This window comes from Rhagoletis pomonella, unplaced genomic scaffold (genome assembly GCF_013731165.1).
Source record: "Rhagoletis pomonella isolate Grant_MI unplaced genomic scaffold, Rhpom_1.0 Rhpom_scaffold_00007, whole genome shotgun sequence".
Classification (NCBI taxonomy): Eukaryota; Metazoa; Arthropoda; class Insecta; order Diptera; family Tephritidae; genus Rhagoletis; species Rhagoletis pomonella.
The window spans coordinates 60,288,190-60,307,329 of NW_023458561.1; the positions used below are offsets into that span (position 1 = coordinate 60,288,190).

At 34.2% G+C, this 19,140-nt stretch overlaps 3 protein-coding genes across 4 annotated transcripts in view; 2 read left to right on the plus strand and 1 right to left on the minus strand.

Annotated features, from left to right (window-relative positions):
- Positions 1–835: 835 nt before the first annotated feature.
- Positions 836–6,357, plus strand: LOC118743220 (probable beta-hexosaminidase fdl). The gene is made up of 7 exons (XM_036475780.1): positions 836–1,028; positions 1,115–1,857; positions 2,076–2,811; positions 2,908–3,131; positions 3,193–3,287; positions 4,038–4,132; positions 4,219–6,357. The coding sequence occupies exons 1-7, from the start codon at positions 856–858 to the stop codon at positions 4,376–4,378; spliced, it is 2,226 nt and encodes a 741-aa protein (XP_036331673.1). The 5' UTR covers positions 836–855; the 3' UTR covers positions 4,379–6,357.
- A 727-nt stretch (positions 6,358–7,084) lies between these two features.
- LOC118743928 lies at positions 7,085–10,024 on the plus strand. The gene is made up of 3 exons (XM_036476688.1): positions 7,085–7,431; positions 9,094–9,415; positions 10,018–10,024. The coding sequence occupies exons 1-3, from the start codon at positions 7,176–7,178 to the stop codon at positions 10,022–10,024; spliced, it is 585 nt and encodes a 194-aa protein (XP_036332581.1). The 5' UTR covers positions 7,085–7,175.
- LOC118743222 (diuretic hormone receptor) overlaps positions 9,928–19,140 on the minus strand; it is a 108,507-nt gene continuing 99,294 nt past the window's right edge. Inside the window, exons 9-13 of one of the 2 annotated variants that reach the window (XM_036475782.1) lie at positions 16,024–16,134; positions 15,703–15,891; positions 14,982–15,100; positions 13,814–13,864; positions 9,928–10,528 (exon numbers count right to left, since the gene is read on the minus strand). In XM_036475782.1, coding sequence (XP_036331675.1) covers positions 10,495–10,528; positions 13,814–13,864; positions 14,982–15,100; positions 15,703–15,891; positions 16,024–16,134 — 504 coding nt within the window. In that variant the 3' untranslated portion in view covers positions 9,928–10,494. Of the gene's footprint in view, positions 10,529–13,189; positions 13,253–13,813; positions 13,865–14,981; positions 15,101–15,702; positions 15,892–16,023; positions 16,135–19,140 lie in introns of those variants that run through there. The other variant, XM_036475781.1, reaches the window with a different exon arrangement.

The following is a 19,140-nucleotide window of genomic DNA, read 5'->3' on the forward strand; positions in this document are numbered from 1 at the left end:
TGTTTCGCCTTTGGCTGCTAAAAACTGTCACTTTTGGTTCTGTACATTTTGGCAGTTACAAAGTGGGGTTGCATGGACATTTTTTATTGAGCTATGGCTGCAAAAATATACAAATCTTTACAAATGTACAATTCGTTTGATTTATTATTTAAGTTTTTACTAGATACACGTTATTTTCTCGGATTTCATAGTTCTTAGTACAAAGCCTTCAAACTTTCACTTGCCCATTCTTATCCAAAATTTTAGTTACAGCGGTTGCGAGAAACTCAAATTTCTTTTTATTCGGTGGGCCACCCTAATAAGCAGATGTGTTTACATGTTTGTAATTTCGCTTATGTGCACTTGTTTACATATTTACGCATAATTATATATTATTATTTTCAAAAAAGCACGTAAGGCGTGAATAATGATTGCCACATTCTATACGGTGTACGGCGTATATACGTTTTCCATTGCTATTCCGAAAAGTGTCTGTGTAGTGAATTTCGCCGTTTTGTTCTACCTCTTCTTGTTGGCTAATTATGTGTGTTTATACCTACTTTTCATCCCATTCACATAATTCATGTGCCCTGATTGTCACTGTCGTTAAAGACGCAGCAAAGCACCACCAAGATTTTAAACTCAACTTCTGGTGCAAAGTGCATTAAAAAGAGGATTGATTTTATTTTAGTTAACATCACAAACTATAAATATATAAATGATTATTTATGTCCAATTTTCAAGACTCAAATAACGGAAATTTAAACGCTTGATAAAATACTTCTAAATTTTTTATTTAGTAAATAAGATAAACGCATTGTCCTCTCTAAAAAAAAAAAACCTAATCCAACTTCATTCTCTTCCAGGTTTCGTCACATGCTGAAAATGGCCTTAACTGTGTCATTGCGTCGCGTATTGCTCATGCTGCTGACGGCAACGGTATTCATACTAATGGTTTTATATTGGAATCAAGATGGCATAAAACCGCAAGCCTTCATAGTGGAGAAGTCGATGAAACGCCGAGCTGATGTTAACAAGCGACCGCCAATGTGAGTTACAGTTATATACATACATACCTTCCTGCAATTAAAATTGTATCTCTCACTCTCTTTTCTCCATTTTCTCTTACCTGCAGTCCTGACGAAAAGCTCTGGACATACAAGTGTGAGAACGAGCGTTGCGTACGACATTCGTATCCCACCAAAGATGGTGGTGGCGTATCCACCGATCGTCGCGTACCCTTCTTGACGTGCGCCATGACTTGCGGCGAAGTCAATATTTGGCCGCATCCAACTATAAAAACTGCCATTAGTTCAGTGTCATTGAAATTCACCATGGAAGATGTGCAACTGCGTATGGATACACCGCACAGCGTTGTCGAAACGCAATTTAAGCAAGCGTTTGCTTATTTCCTAAGCGATCTGCGTCGCATACAACGACTACCCGGTGCAGATGAAAGCTCAGAAGGCGCGGGCGGCGCCGGCGGCGGCGGCGGTGGTGGCGGTACTGGTGGCCGGGATTCGGCTACTGATGCTAATACTGGCGTGCGGTCTCAAAGTCCGGAGAGACCACAACAGCAGCAACGTCATAAACGTGCGCGGCGAGACATAGTTGATGATGTTGCTGTCGGTGGTGGCAGTGAGCAGCTGGCGGCAGCTGCATTCCATCATCAGCGCGCGAGGCGACATGTCGATATTGGTCGTTCGTTGGGCAATAGTTTGGGTGAAAATATGGCACCAGCGGCGATTTTGAGTAATGTTTTCAACACCCGTCGCCACTGTGACATTGATACGCTGCTGGTGCAGGTGGAAGTGCATAAATCCGGCGAAATAAATCTAAGCTTGGACACCGATGAGAGTTATAAGCTTTCCGTTGCACGTAAGTGACTGTAATTTTGGTTTCGTTATTAAAGATTCAAATTTTAATTTTTTTTTATATCCACCAAGACGTATAATATACGTAGCTCCTTAAGAGCTATATCATCTTCATCTTCATAAATTACAGTCATTGGGGTGACCTTCACCTTCACATACGATTACTATATTTATTTTGTAAAATACTCACCTTCTAACTAACAACCGCCTTTAAACTTCCAGATGAGCGTCGCACCATTAACGTCCACATCACAGCAAACTCATTCTTTGGCGCCCGACACGCCTTATCCACGCTACAGCAATTGATTTGGTACGACGATGAAGACAACCTATTACGCATTCTATCAAAGGCCATTATTATTGACACACCAAGATTTCGCTATCGCGGCCTTATGTTGGATACTTCGCGTCACTATTTCTCAGTTGAGGCCATTAAACGTACCATCGTCGGCATGTCACATGCGAAACTTAATCGCTTTCATTGGCACATAACCGATACGCAAAGTTTTCCTTATGTGTCCAAATATTTCCCAGAGATGGCGGCTCATGGCGCCTACTCCGAACATGAAACCTACACACCTGAGGATGTGCGCGATGTGGCGGCATTTGCCCGACTACATGGCGTACAGGTGTTGCCTGAAATCGATGCGCCTGCGCACGCTGGTAACGGTTGGGAATGGGGACCGAAACGTGGCCTCGGCGAACTGAGTTTATGTATAAATCAACAGCCTTGGAGTTTCTATTGTGGTGAACCGCCTTGTGGGCAACTGAATCCTAAAAATAATAACACCTACCTGGTACTGCAGCGCCTCTATGAGGAGCTATTGAATGCTACCGGTCCGACAGATTATTTTCACCTTGGCGGCGATGAGGTGAATCTAGAGTGCTGGGGACAGTACTTCAATGACACAGATTTGCGTGGTTTGTGGTGTGATTTTATGCTCAATGCGTTGGCACGGTAAGTACATACATATGTTAAGCAATAATATTTACCTGCGCGAGAAACTGTGGCACCTACCTTTTTTTCTAATATTTTATTTTTTATTAATTGTAGACTGAAAATAGCCAACAACAATGTAGAACCACGCGTGGTGAGTGTTTGGTCCAGTGGTCTGACGAACACAAAATGTCTTCCAAACAGCCGATTCGCTGTGCAAGTATGGGGCGGTAGTACGTGGCAGGAGAACTATGATCTCATTGATAACGGTTTCAATGTGATCTTCTCACACGTCGACGCCTGGTACCTAGACTGCGGTTTTGGTAATTGGCGTTCAACAGGTATGTACATGAGCAGATAAGCCGGGTGTGAGTATAAATGATATACATTTTATGTTTGCAGGTGAGGGTGCCTGTTCGCCTTATCGCACTTGGCAGAATGTCTACAAACACAGACCATGGGAGCGTATGCGACTTAATAAAGCGCAGCGTAAACAGGTAACTTAATCGCATGGAATAAAGCTTATACATTGCGAAGAGTTTGAGTTAGTTCTAGTATGTGTAGCTTTATGGCGGCATTGAGCTAGAAGTTGTTTTTGTTCCATGACACCTTGTGAGAACCATGTTCCGTATTTGCCACGCTGAGACTACTTTATCGATGAAATGCATAAATAGGCAGTTGATGTTTATAAAGGGGCAGTTACATTTAAGATACGTACGAGAAAGCGGCCTTAAAACTAATTGAATTTTTTTCTGCGAAGCGCAAAAGGTCGATGGTAGTAGGTTTTGTTGTAACAGCATATAAATTCCTTTCTGTACCTCAATCGTTGTCGTCAAGCTCCCAACGAACGGAAGACCTAAGAAGCGTGCCAACTCCGACGGGGTTTGTCACAGGGAGAGAGGGGCGTTTATTGAATTGGGTGTTGCGGGCATGTGAAGAGATGTTTTGAGTCGTACGTTAAGTGCGAATTTAGTCTGCTGTAGTAGCCAGACAGAAGTTGAGCAGTTGGGGCATTCAAGCGGCATTCATATGCCGAGAGTTGGTATAGTTTTAGACAGACTCTCCATGATATAATCTTTCTTAATTTCAAATACAACTGAAACTTTACACCTCAAAGCCGATATGCATGCAGAAGAACTTAAAAAAAATAAACAACGCATTTTCAACTGCAAGTTGACATTGTAAACGTTCCTTAATATACACTAAGCTTTAACTTCATAGTTATTTTCCTTGTTTTTGCCTTTCAGGTATTGGGCGGCGAAGCTTGTATGTGGACAGAGCAAACCGATGAGTATCAATTGGATAATCGATTATGGCCACGTGCTGCTGCGCTAGGCGAAAGGTGAATATATTTTTCTACTCTTTAAATTAAAGTGTCTAACATTACATAATATTATTTTTTTTTTTTTTCTCTCATCTTCTATGCAGACTATGGAGCGATCTTGACGATGATCGGGAATTCGATGTGGTGCCACAGGACGTTTTCAAGCGTATGTCCGTATTTCGTAATCGACTCGTAGAATTGGGCTTGGAAGCAGAACCAATATTCCCAAAATTCTGTGCACAGCATCCGGGTGAATGTATTTGATACTATTTCTAATCGCTGAAACAGTCTGCATTTGTACATAGTATGTACACGAGTATGCGCAAGAAATTTAGAAATTCTGATAACTCAGTTTGGAACGATTTGTGCCTAAACAGTGAGAAAGTTCATGTTCATGCCGGAGTTGTCTGAATTTTATTTTGTTAAAGTTATTTGAGAATTTTTTTTTGTATTGCTAGGTTAAGAAAATTAGACATGTATACGTAAAAGATTTGCTGAATTGTGCCAAGCTAAATAGTGAACGAGGTTAAAAAAGCAAAAAAGTACAGCATGTAAAAATGGCACGAGGCGGCAATCTAATTTATATTCGAATATGTTTATTTTTTAAATTTTACTAGTGCAATTGTTTTTATTTAACGTACATATTTTTAAATTCAACTAATTTTGCACATACAAACACAAATGTGTATGATTTTTTTTTGATATTATGTTTTGCGCAAGTCATTTGTATATACATACCTATATTTACGCACACTCAATAATATACGTATGTTTGCTTCATAAGTGTAGATTACCGAGAACAAGTTAGTTAAATTATATTTTTATTTGTAAATAACTGGAAGACAGAAAGCATGTCCTTTTGAAGTAATTCCTAGTGATTTTTCGTATATCGTTGATATTTTCAATTATCATTTGTTTGCGTTTGTATGCGCGATGATTGTGATATCATTTCATTGTGCATGAGAAAGAAAGCTATAGGCTGCAATACAATGTCGAGCGCAAATATGGAACACCAACAACTTATGCGCTCAAAGCCAAAGACACAGAAAATGTATTGCGTTTGTTTTAATTCTAATAAAATTATTGGCTTTGGCACGAACAAAATTTGCAGAATAGTGAAACATAATTTTAAAGATGTAATAGAAAATATACATTAGCATAAATTGAAAGGGAAAGCTACTAGTTTTAAGTGATTTTTAGTGATACAATGTGACCTTATTTGATAATGAGAATGTAAAACAAAAACATGAAAAAAATCTTAAAAACCATTAAACTGGCGGTTTTCGTATAAATTAACTAAATTAATGTTATGCAACCTACTTAAGCTAGTTGTAATTAGTTTGGAGCAGTTAATTTAAAATATTTTTTTTTATTAGTTTTTAACTAAAAGCTCTCTGCAAGCTATTAAAAATATTGCTGTTTTACTACCTATTTACTTCATAGTTAAAGTCGTTATACATAAACATACATACCTACTCACCAATTGTCTCTTTGTGAAGCTTCTTTTATATTTCATACCTTTTGGTTTCGAATTTTATACTCGATATTTATAAACTATGCCGGCCAATGCATTAACTAAACAAACAAAAGATTTGCTAAATATTTTACTCTTCCATTGACGCGCTCTTTTGAATCTCTCTTTCATGCAAATGTGTTGCACTTTGCTCTCTACACATACAAACTTACATTGCTTGTACACATTTATACATATGCAAATGTAAAAACTGAGCATTTAATTTATAATGTGTTTGTCTGTATGCCTGTTAATTATACATATATCTCTGGGTCTGTATGCATGCAGGTTTCGGTATACATATGGATAAATACCTACATGTATACCATAAATAAAATAGAACAATATTCATTTTAAAATCATTTACGTGACTATACATTAATTGCTAAATAAATTAGGTACGCTCTCTGTAGCCATATGCATAATGTACATTAAAATTAATTTAAAATTTATATCAAAAAGTAAGGGCAAAAATTTACCTACACAAAATGTTACAAGATTTGACATAAAAAAAATTATACATACATACATACCTACATATAAAATAAATAACTTTAAGTACTGAGAATCGCGTATACAAATTAACTCATGTAAAGTTAGTACGTATTAAGATTTATGTGAATCGTATAATCTTAGGCAGTCATAATATTTATAGTAATACATAATGTTTTCTTTTTTAAAAATGATATTGTAACGGTAGAAGATTAATAAAGTACTTATTGAAAATAATAAAAATAAATTTAATTTGATTTGTGAAGTGATGCTGGAGTGATAGTCTTTATAAATCTGGATCGTTCCGATTAAGTAGACCCGACTCCAGTGGGAACGACTTTAATATGGATATAAGCTTTGACTGCCTATTAGTTGCTGTGAACTTAAATTGCTCACGTGGGGCTGAGCACACAAGAAATTTTATGAAATTTGATATGCGAAAACAGTTCTTGATGAGCACAACCCAACCAAGCACGACACCGTCATACATTCAGGAGTAAACATATTGCAGTGACGAATCAGGAAGGATTACCCAAACGGAAGTCAACAGTGCCTTAAAACGACGGTTTCGACTGGCGAAGTCTATACATTAATCAAAATTTTCATAATTACAAAAAAGTTTCTCCACGCATTTCATGGAGGACAGTTTCCACCAAATTACATCTTATTATTTTAAACGAAAGCGAATAACTCCATGCTTCTTTGGAAACTGTACAGCATGCATAGAGGAATGTTTCCTTTTCCTAGAGGGTATGTTTATGTACATATGTATGTAGTTATAAAATTAAATAAACTTCATTAGTTTTAATTAAATTTTGATATTTGTCTTTTTCAATTTTGAGGCATAGAAGAACATCAAAAATCGTTTGAAAATGGAAATTAGATTTCTATTATTAATTTTAGTTATCGTCCTGGTAAGTGTGATTGTTCGCTGGTGGACTGTAAACGATTAATACAAAAAATTTCACTTTGTGTTTCATTTAGTTCTTGATCACAGTAGGAGCAGCGCAAACCGATTTTTATACATGTGAACTGGACCTTACTCAACCACAAAACATGAGTTATTCACAGACATGGAGTCCTTCGTTCTTAAAAACCGAGTGCCAGTCTGTTTACGCAAAAAGAACAACAGATCCGAAAGGATATGAACTGTACGAAAATGAGGCGAACGAGTTTAGAAAGTTTATTGTCGCGCTAGAGATGTTAGAGGTGAAACAATCGGGTAGAGAATTATGTGCGGGTGGGACTGTAAGTATTTGTGATATTTTTCAACTATACGAATTAACTTTTAAGCCTTGGATTTTTGGGAAGGGCTCGGTTTCCTAGAAGATTTCACATATATAAACCAAAACGGGCCCGCAAATGTTGCCAAAGGTTTTACGCTTATATTCGTGCTCCCAAAAGGGTGGGTGATCCATAGGTGGTCTATCTGATAAGCTACGGCATAGGTGGTCTATCTGATAAGTTGGGTTACCCTGGGGCCCAATGTCCAATGTGGAAAGGGCAGTCAGTCGAGATGTATCCTTCATTATATTATAGGTGGCTCAAAAATTCATATTGACTCTATAGCATTGCACGATATGCATAGCTCAGAGGTAGTCCAATAACCTTTTCTGCCACTGAGGTACCCAGAAAAGTTCCGTTTTGGGCTAGCTCGTTAGCAATTTCATTGGCATGAATGCTGCCGTGCTCTGGCACTAAGATCAGTGCAATAAAATGCCTACCAGCTAAATATTTGTTTTATTAGGTTAGATTTGATACAGATCCAAGTACATTAATGTAACCCTACCTATCCGAGGGAATATCAATGACCGGGTCAAGGGTTATTTCATAGGGTAAAAACTAGCAACTTGAGCTGTTATTTTCGCTCTCTCAATTTCCCCTACTTTGCAAGTTTTTGCCTACGAAATAAACACAACTAAAGGCTTTTAAAGATATTCAAGAAATGCGATTGTTTCAGTGATGACCTAAAATCTTACCAATGGGCAATTTTTGCTGGTTTGAAATAGCACATAGACGGAATAGGCTAAATCGGAAGCAAATGCTGGCAGGGGTAGCAATTCGTAACCCAAGCTATGGATTTTTTGCTACGATGACTTTATACCACTTCACTAGGGTGGTCCTTAAAATTGCAACATCATGGGTTTTTTCTACGTACAAAATTTTAAAATTAAAAATATAATAATTTAAAAGTCGCTCCCAGTATTTGAAAAATTGAAAAATTCGACAAAATTTTGACTTTGACCAGCGACCTTATGCATCTGTATAATGAAAATTAAATAATACGTCAAATTTATCAGATTTCTAGTCAAAACTTAATCAGATTTTTACGATAAAAAAATAGTTCTTTCACACCCTGGTAGCGACCCCTTAAATTTGTTTCTAAATTTTAAAATTTCCATGGATATCTTTATTTTGTAGATATGTAAAACAAAGTAAAGGGATGTCCAATACAAATTTAGATGTTGATATTTTAAGCACCACCCTATTCTTCATACTTTCAAACTTTCGCTTGTCTTTGATATGTACAGTATCGGTCATATCTATAGCACGCCATTTCAAAGTGATATTGTGTGCCACTTATGTTTATTTATTTATTTTTAAGAATTTTCAATTAAAATTCTGTTCATTCTCGGACAAACCCCATATATACCCAAGTTCAACAATTTGTAGAAAACTACAAAAAAGTGTAAAAAATTTCACCTAAATTTTAAACTTTTTTCTCGCACATTATCAGACTAAAATTGATTGGGCTATAAAACTGTGTATTCAGAAAAATTCAAACACTTCCGAGAAAAAAGTTTGAAATTTAGGTGAAAATTTGTTGCACTTTTTTGTAGTTTTCTATAAGCTTTTAAACTTGGGTTTACATGGGTTTTGTTAGATAAAGAACTGTATTTTAATGGAAAATTCTTAAAAATAAATAAATAAACATAAGTGGGACACAATATCACTTTGAAATGGCGTGCTATAGATATGACCGATACTGTATATACAACCAAGCCTTTGAGAAACACACAGACTATTTATAAAATATTGCATTGCAAAATATTTGTTGCATTTAGCGTTTTGTTTTTGCTTATTCCATATTTGGCGATTCCAAATACATACTTGCACACATTGTCATCCGTTAAGCATCTTATAAATTTCAAGCAACGGAAAGAATTATACAAGCAATCAAATCTGTGTGATTGCTACATGAAGAATAATAAAGAAAGTTTTCTGAATTGCCTCGCAGAAAAAACGAAAGCAGTTGGTGGATATTATACAAAAATATTAAATGGACTAGACCAAAGGCAAGATTTTTATACCTATGTATGTATGTACAAATGTATATATATTTTTCTTGTAATAAAAATTTACACTTTAACGGATATTAAATGCTTTATAAATACATATGTATTCATGTAAATTTAAAATTTCATCAGTGGAATTTGTCAACATTTTTTGTACAAAAACATTTAAGTAAACAAACCGAAAATAAAAGTGAAGATAATAAGCCCAAACATACTAATATAATTATTACATACACACACACACACACTCTAACTGACACTGATATGTTTGTAAAACTACAGGAACGAATTAATAAATAAATATTGTACTTGTATATAAATATGCGATTTTATATTTTATTAGTAAACTGAAGTACATAAATACATTTAGATCTCCACATACTATTTATGTACATATCTATGTAATTCTATTACATTTTTTATAAAGTTTAAAATTTCTAAGGTACATTTTTCATATTTAGATAAATAACATTACTAGTTTTGGTTAAAAAATTGTAAAAAAATACACACACAAATATATAGACATATACAGTTATTAACGCGTATTTACCCCCTGGGAAATTGGGTAAGCATCCTACAAGGTAATCTATGTTTTATTTCAGCTTTTAGTACTAAAATTGTCATCATGGGCAATGTCATCCAGCAACTTACACTTCAGCCGGCGCTCCTTAACACTTCCGAATGCCGAATCTACTTTACTTTAACAAAGACGTGACCGTCTTATGAAATTAGAAATTTAGAATGTACATTTGTCATCAGACATACTTATGAGCGCTTTACCAAGTAAGGTATATAGAATGTAGAGCAGCCGCTCGGAGTAGTTCGGCACTCGGAAACAACTTCGGCGGCACGTTATTTTACAACTTACCAAAAGCTGAAAAAACAGGGATTACCTATTAAGTTGCTTCCCTATTTTCCTAGTGGGTATGTAATTTCAGCAAATATCGATGAGTTTACAGTCGCAGTACGCCACATGTTAAGTCTTCCAAGTCTTCGTTAATGGTTTCAGCTGATCTTCAAACGTAATCGGTACGCGTATGCGAGTGATTTCGCTTCATCGAATTGGAGCAGTAATTGTGCTAGGGGCGCATACAAACCAGAAATTCCTCGGTGCTGTAGCGATGCAAATGCAAAAAAAAAACAGTACGAATATATAGTGAAATACATAAGTCAATTTTGAAGTAAAAATATCGTAAGGGATTTAAAAATACCTCCAGATTTTTAATTACTAATTAAAACTTAGTGGCTATTTTATGTAAGAAGTAAAACAAACCAAATATTTTTTATTCATTTTTAATTAGAAACTTGAATTATTATTTTCAGCTCTGTCCCACTCGGATTCAAACGACGGACGGTGAATTATCTGAGTAGTCAGCAATCGGGATTAAACACGAAACAGGGGAAAATTAAAGAGGAGTCCCATAGGGTTGTGTGCTCCCCCAGTACTGTTAAAACAGTATACAGAGATATCGTTACCTTAATATAGAAAGGCCCTTGCTCACCTCGTCGTTGAAATGCAAAAAAACCCTACTAAAATTATGTATTGCATAAAACGATGTGAAAGCATCATAATCAATTAAAAAGTGAATTTGAGATTTTTAGCTAGTTAAGCTTTTTTGTATTTCAGCGACGATGTGAGATAGGGCCATTCTATATTAACGCTACAATATGTAGAAGTTGTCTAGATCAGGTCAATTTCCCAAGATATTTTAATTTTTATGCAAACAAAAATAAGCTTTAACTAGTAAAATATAACAGATTTCTTGTAAATTTGTTTCGTTTGTATTAAGGCCCGTTCTTTTGTAAAAAAAAAAACAAATCAAGCTACTAACAATGAAAATATATGCATTAATAACCAAGTTGTGAATGATCAAATGAAAATGGGCAGTCATTTTTTGTAAGAAACAGGGACGGGAAATAATGTTACTAACACGCCATATTGTCACATACATACTCCATACTCTTACATACATGGCGTATGAGTAACTTTTCCCATAATCAAAAAACCTAGAGGAAAATGATCTGATCTAGCAAAATCTGTACAGATCCGCAATGTACGGCCCAAAATTAAGGTTACGTGCATCTGCGTTTTTTGTGTCACTTTAGCGTTCCTACAGTGTAACTACGGGACAGAACCGCACCAATGTTCTCAAGTTGATATCTGGCAGCACTTGGCGTAAAAACACCTCATTTTCTCACCGTAGTACGGACAACTACCGGATGTCGAAAGAGCATCATTTGTATAGAGAAACGCAGAAATATAAAAGAACATATATTAGTAGATACCGAGCAGTACTTTTGTGATAGAGCAGAACCAAAAAATCATTTTTTTTTTTTGTTTTTGAAAGTAAAATTAAGGTTTTGTGTAATTTTTTTTTTTTTTTGCATAAAGTTTGGTACCTGGTATTTCAATTCTACTTTAGCTAAGAAAAAGATAGAAAAAAACGGATAGAAGTGCCCATGATAAAAATATAGTAAGGTAGAACCGCTGAGAGTCACTTTTAAAATTCTTGACGTTTCCAAACAATTTAATTTTTAAATTTACTCACAAACTCACACACACATTTTCATTTTCAATCTCAAGCAACAACAATTTCGAACAATTTCAATTTTTTATTTTCACTTTTATATGATTTTAAAATGTTGGCAAACTTCAAAAAAAAATCATGGCCGACAAATTGAGAGAACGGTTCTACCTTGCTATGTTTTTATCATGGAAGTGCCTAAAAGCTTTTTTTTGAAGATAGTGATGCTATGCTATCACAGGAAAGTAGTTCCTGATTGGACCAGAAGCTGTACATGCCGTCTTCACCAACTCTCCTCCTATTAATGTCGTCTTCGGAATTGAATCACTACCCATTGCAAAGAAAAAGCTTCAGTTGCTCGACTCGATCCTTAAGCAGACTCGATCCTTATGTACCCAAAGAATTTTTCACACGGGAAGGTTTTCCTCATGGCACTAACTAAATAGCTTTTCACATGCCCCCTTAAACCTACTCAAGGATCGACCTTATCTTTTTGGTTCCAACCCTTCGCAACAACACGTTTCCTGGGCCTACCGTTCGGTGAGCTTGACGACAACGATTGAAAGATTAACTTATGTATTTTAATAAGGTTTGCAAAGCTTTTTTAAATTTAACTTTAAAAAGGTAAAAAATTACATAAATTCTTATTAATATTCATAGTGGTAAAATTACTAGCACTATTCTATATAGCGGAGTTGTTCGGAAAATGGTGAGGCTATTTTTGCGCGACAACTCAGTCTATGTGATTAGCAGCATTGAATACCCAAAAAGCTGAAAAGTGCCTTTTAGAAAATTTGTTCCAAAACATCTCGTAAACTTTTCGACGTATCCATAATTAACCAAGAATATAAACAAGTTTTGTAAATAGTTACTTAAAATAATACCATATATATATTTACATTATTTTGTTATTTATATTACATACATACATACATGCATATACACGAAGTTTTCAATAAACACTAAAAATCAAAAGATTTTTTAATAAATCATACTTAATAATAAATAAATCTAATATGTGTTTAAATTTAATAAAAAAAATCTCAGATCGAAAGTTTTTATGAAATTTTCAAAATAATAATAATTAGTTATTATCACATCGAGGTCGAAAAATTGGTGCAAAAAAGTTGGCCAGCACTTTTATTGCACTACTTTACTATTCCCACATTTTCTTTCTTCAACGCGGTTTTTTTTTGGGCATCAGCGACTCGTCATTTGAAATCCTTTATGTATGATTTGGTTTTCTGTTTTTTGACTCTGTACAGATTATGCGTGGTTAAATCCATTTGGTACGGGACTACTTGATGTAAGTCTAGATTTTAAATAAATAAATAAATAAATAAATATAAAAGTAAAAAAGAAAATCAAAATTATACAAATATAAATAAAACTAATGGCAGGTGGTTTGTATGACAAGCTATTTTTTGAGATACATAATAACTTTTTTTTTTTGGTATGTTGGTGTGAGACAAGAATGATGTATTCTCTCAATCGTGGGTGTGAGATGCCAATTAAAAATCAACGGTCTGGCGCTTAAATCAAATCAATCAGTAGCATAGATTTGGAAATTATTATCTTAAGATAGGCTTAAGTGCCTGGTACAATTTTTTAATAAACAGTTTTGTAGAATAGTTTAACCCTCAAAATTCGATTTTGCTCGTTTAATAGAATCGCTTTTTTCCTCATCGTTGAAACAGTTTGTGCCTAACATTTTTGTTTTTACATTTCAACCCCACAACTGCCATTTTTAACGAACGTAAATGGAAATTCTTTAACTACTATTCTTAATGAACTTAACAGGGTAAAATGTTCTAAACAGAAAAAAGCAGAAGAAGAACACAAAATTTACAACACCGTCTCCTCCACTACTTACCGTAAGCTTTCAGTTCTTGAACGATGCGAGTCGTCCTTGGAGACACGATATCTGAAAAGGATTTGGTTTATAAATAAAGTGAAGTTGAAGGGATTGGATAAATGTTTCGTTATAAATGTCAATAGTTTCGATACAACAAAAAATGAGAAATTTTGGAAAAAAATCATTATAGTAGATTGCGTATTTTTCCAATATATCCCGTAGATTTTCATGCTCGAAAATTCTTCGCTATAGCCATGGGGCATTTATATGGAATATTTCACAACAACGAGGTCTTTTCAGTTGACTCAGCAGAAATATTGTGGTATTGAGTTTTTTTATTAAAGATTGTTATATGGAGGTTTCACTGTACCACCAAAAGTGGAATTAATTTGTTGTAATTTAAAAACTGGACGGTTTCCAATCGCCAAAAATATATTCTAAGATTCGAAAATTGTAAAAAAAAAATTATGTCCATTTTTTAAACGACAACAAATTTATGTCTAGTTTTTTATTTGTCATTAATGATGATTTCCTCAGATTTGCAAGTTCCCATTAAAGTATTGCCAGTTTTAAGAAATTCAAATCAGTTTTTAAATGACAAATATGTATATGTATTCGGTTTTTAAAAAGTTACTAATTTATGCTTAGTTTTTATATTACCAAAAATGTATTTCCAATTTTGAGTAAACAAAAAATTTATGTCCAGTTTTTAAACGTGCCAAAAGTTTTCAGTTACCTAAAAATTAGGTCCAGTTTTTAAATGACCAAAAATTGATGTGTAGTTTTAAAATTGATAAAAATTTTGTCTAGTTTTTCAATCGCCGAAAATAATTACCTTCCGTTCTAAAATGACTATAAATTAATGTAAAATTTTTAAATGGCAAAATTATATCTAGCTTTTAAATTTACAAAATATTATGTCGAGTTTATATAAAAAATTTAAAGTTTATATTAGTTTTTCAATCACCAAATTTTTTCCTGACTTTTAAATAATCAAAAAATTATGTCCAGTTCTTAAATAACTAAAATTGTGTGTACAATAAATAAAGCATTTTAAAAAAATATATAAAAAAATGTATGCCCAGTTTTTAAATCGCCAACTGTTTATGCTCATATTTTTAAATTATGTATATAGCAAAAATGTACGCCAATTTTTTGCTTTCAAGCGCTAATTTGTGATATTTACCTGCGACTGCGATTGCCATTTCCTAAATTACGATTGTCGCGCCATCTCAAGAAGCGATGTCGTAAAGCTTGTCGCACCTCCGAATTTAGGAAGCAAAATAATAAGGACACGAAAAATCCCTGTGTGAAAGAACACATTATTCTTATCGATTTTTATTAAAAAAAAATATGGCTGCATGTAAATATGCAGTTTAATTACTTCTCTTTTCGAAGCTTTCACTCCTTTCACCTTTCAATAAAGAGACTAAAGACGGATTCATCATTCTAGACGAAAAGTTCTTAACTAAAATGATGCATCCGCCTTAAGTTTGACTATATATTTCAAGTTTTCTTGCTTATCTTTCTTATTGACATAAGGGTTGTTATGGTGATCTAAGTAGGACAAGGATATTCTGATGACAAGAACCCATATTTAAATTTGAAAAAAAAAATACAGAAATTATTCAGTAGAGTCTTATGTGATAAACAAGAGATCCTGTAATAAGAAGTCGGCAATAAGGTTTACGTTAATACCATTAAGTTGAGAGGACGAAAAAATATCGCGGTTACAGAAATATGATATCTGAAAGTAAGGTATTAGATGAGTCTTAAAAAGAGATGAGGATTTGTTAACCCTTGTTTTTTTAAAGAGGTAAATGAAACATTTCCGAAAAATCGAAAACGTCACTTAGAGCCCATTATAATGCATACATACATACATACATATGTATTAGCACACATACCTGCGTACTAATTAGGATGACACGCAGATTTTCAAATATATTTTGTGTGATTCCATCACCGCCAGGACTAAAAAGAACAATGAGATACGTGATGCCGAATAATGGTATGAGTACAAGCAGAGCTTTTGATGCCTTGCGATATTGACGCGTCTCCAGAGTATTGGCCGAGCGCAACTTTGTGATGAGCACCTGAAATGATGAGCGATGTTGAGGTAATGTCAATAACATCACGTATGCATATGGATTTATATAAATACGAAGGCCACAAATTATAATGCTTTCCAATTAAATACTTAGTTGATTACAGATTTATGTACTTACCCACATGATGCGTATGAGAAATATTAAATTGAGTATTAATACTAGACAGGTTGGTCCTTGAAATATCCAATCTATGTGAGATTCTCGAAGCCACGAGCATTGGATAAATAACTGAAAATAAATGCATATGCATTAGAGATGCGGATATTTATGTATAAACTAAAAGTAAGTACAGCTGCGGTCAATGAATTAGCGCCGAAATTCAAAATGACACTGTTTGCAATTTATTTGTATTTATTTTTAATAATTTTCATTTAAAATGGAATGCAAACAGAAACCACATACATAAACACAAGTTTAGACGAATTTCAAAAAAAAAAAAAAAATAAATCCTCATAATTTAAAATTTTTTAATCAGAATCTTTAGAAAAGATTCGGATATGCAGAAATAGAAACTATCAGGCATGTTCCGAAATTCGAAAATTTTAAATCGACTCGATTTCGATAATTTCTTCGATGGTTTTTAACCTAAAAAATTACAAGTCTCGCATTAAAATGATTTTTTTCATATCGCTGCTGCTTCTTTTACAGTTTTCAGTGAGAATATTCACTCCTTTCATCAGATATAATTAAAAAATATTTGGCAAATCGATCCGATTTCAAAGTTTCGAATTTCAGAACATGCCTGTATGTTTTGATTTAAATTTTTTTTCTTTTTTGTGGAGGGTGTGGCGCACTTTCTTCCATATGACGCATCAACAAAAAATACTAAAAAGTGTTTTCATAACAGTGACCATTTTTAATCGTGCGGGAGAGAAATTGTGATCCATTGGCGTTCAACTTAAGTAAAATTTTTGCACAGGTTTTAAGTGTGAAAAAGCACATCCATTGAATATGGATTTCATTGTGACGAGTTCCGATTTCAGTACTAAAGTTCCTTTCCATAGCTTAAGCTAATAAGTCCAATTTTTATGTTGTAACAGCACAAAAAAAAAATTAAGTTTCATTCCGTTTCTGCTGTTGCTTACATTGTCCAGAATCTTCTATAACAATGTGAGTGTTCACACCAGTCTGGTTATCAGGCTAAGGACGTTATACTTTTTATTCAGCTTACAACAATAAAACGCTATATAATAATTACTTTTAACCAGATAACCTGATAACCAGACAAGTGTGAATACCCACAATGTTATCTTGAAATTCAACGAAAGATGAGCCCAAGCGCCATAACTGCAAGTTTCCAAACAAGCTTTTAATTGATCAGTACCCCTTGCTGTCAATACTCCTACTAGAATTGGGAGCTGTGGCTTTGTAAGCCTAGGAAGATCCCTAAGAAGACCAGTCCATCCACGGCGAGAAAGACATTGTAGTAGCACATGCACCCAGCGTTCGCACTTTGAAAAATGTGGCGAAAGAAGTTTAATTTAAAAAATTTCGCTGCCCGAGGATTATAATCTCGGATCTCTCGAATGGCAAGCAAGTAGTCTGCTCTATTCGCCATTGCGATTATTGTAGCGATGCGAGCAAAATGACATACTTATTCCTTTCGCATGTGATGACCCGACAGACTACCCGTCAATTGGTATCAGCTGCTTTATAGCAGGACAACTGAAATTTCGTTGGACATCGCCATGTTAACAAACCAGATGTTTGCATGGAAAATGGTTGGAAGACGAATTAGTTGATCTGAAACAGTAACTGGTTTTATTCTAGTTCACAACTAGTAGCTCTACAAGGTACCCATGGATGCTGAAAGAAAACTCTGGCAGATTTTTTCGAGGTATGCTTTAACCGATTTGAGCATGATTTGGAGTGTCACAATAATTATTTCTTATATAAAATTTTGTATGTGACACTTGAGAAGTGTAGATTATTCGTATATGAAACTTTTCTGCATGCTTGTCGGGAGGAGCTCTGCCAAACACTTAACAAAAATGTAAGCGTCAAATATATATAAGCAAATGGATACAACCAAATTACTCAGTTTTACTTTTTGGTATGCGTCACTGCACATGCATGTATCTTGAGTACTCCAAAGTACTCAGTACTCACAACAGAACTCAAAAGTACTCAGAACTTGAAAGAACTCGAAAGTACTCAGTACTTAAAAATACTCTGTTCCAATCATTACTTTGATGCATGCACTCAGGATCGATTCAAAGTATGTACTCAGTATTATGTGACGAATAGATACTTAAAAGTACTGAATTGTGTTTATATTTACCGGTATTCAGAAATGATTGTACTAAATTTTAAGTTCATATATGGGGTATTCACAACGTAGTGTAGTATTGTTGTATGTCGTAAACTTTAAACGCCTAAAAAATATATTAAGGGGGTTCGCAAAGTACCATCAAAGTCATATTATGAATTTTTGCAGTGTTAAAAATAGTTCGTTATCGTTGCAAGTTCTCTAAACATTTATTTAAGCTTTTAAAGTTTACGACATACAACAATACGACACTTACGACACCGTTGTGAATCCCTCAATAGTTTTCAAGTACAATACTTGTACCCTGTAAAGCTAGTCATTCATTTGACGTAATTTTGGATTAACATTTTAATCTGAATAAAGTGCGGAGATATCTACACTAAGCAACATATAAGTATTTAAAGAAAGTACTTAGTACTCTCGTATCGTATCGATAGTATAGTATCGATACTAAAGAACTTGATCCTTCCCAACACTAATAATTTATGTATATTTGTCGTCTCACACTTTTAGAACCACCCATAAGGTGGATTTTTATACTTTTCAGATGACTTTTACGTACATCTTACACTAATAATAGTCAATATTATTCTACATACATACATACATACATCATAAATATTTACGTAAGTAAGACATGCCGCATAAATCAAATGCTAGTTATTTTTTAAATACAGGCTAAAATTGGGGTTATAAATGATGAAGTGAACTGATAAGAAGAGGCCATTAGTATAATACTATGTATGTAATTAGGTACTAGTACTTTACAATTTTAGTCACACAGATTTCTGCAAACAAAAATTCAAAGGTTATCAAATGATTAATTTAATTATTACACAAAAGAACAGCTGCCAAAATTTATTTGATTCTATTGAAAAATGCCGCAAAGATTATTGATAAACAAATTTTGAGTAAATGCCAGCTAACTAAATACCATATGGCCAAATTACAGTAATAAAAACAAA

What these genes read in the sequence shown, in the direction of transcription:
- LOC118743220 (XM_036475780.1), top strand. Translation starts at nt 856, where the DNA reads ATGCTGAAAATGGCCTTAACTGTGTCATTGCGTCGCGTATTGCTCATG. An exon ending in TTATAAGCTTTCCGTTGCAC is followed by an intron (nt 1,858 to 2,075) that starts GTAAGTGACTGT and finishes TTAAACTTCCAG; the next exon opens with ATGAGCGTCGCACCATTAAC. An exon ending in GCTGCTGCGCTAGGCGAAAG is followed by an intron (nt 4,133 to 4,218) that starts GTGAATATATTT and finishes TCTTCTATGCAG; the next exon opens with ACTATGGAGCGATCTTGACG.
- LOC118743928 (XM_036476688.1), top strand. Translation starts at nt 7,176, where the DNA reads ATGAGTTATTCACAGACATGGAGTCCTTCGTTCTTAAAAACCGAGTGC. An exon ending in GCCTTGGATTTTTGGGAAGG is followed by an intron (nt 7,432 to 9,093) that starts GCTCGGTTTCCT and finishes GGCGTGCTATAG; the next exon opens with ATATGACCGATACTGTATAT.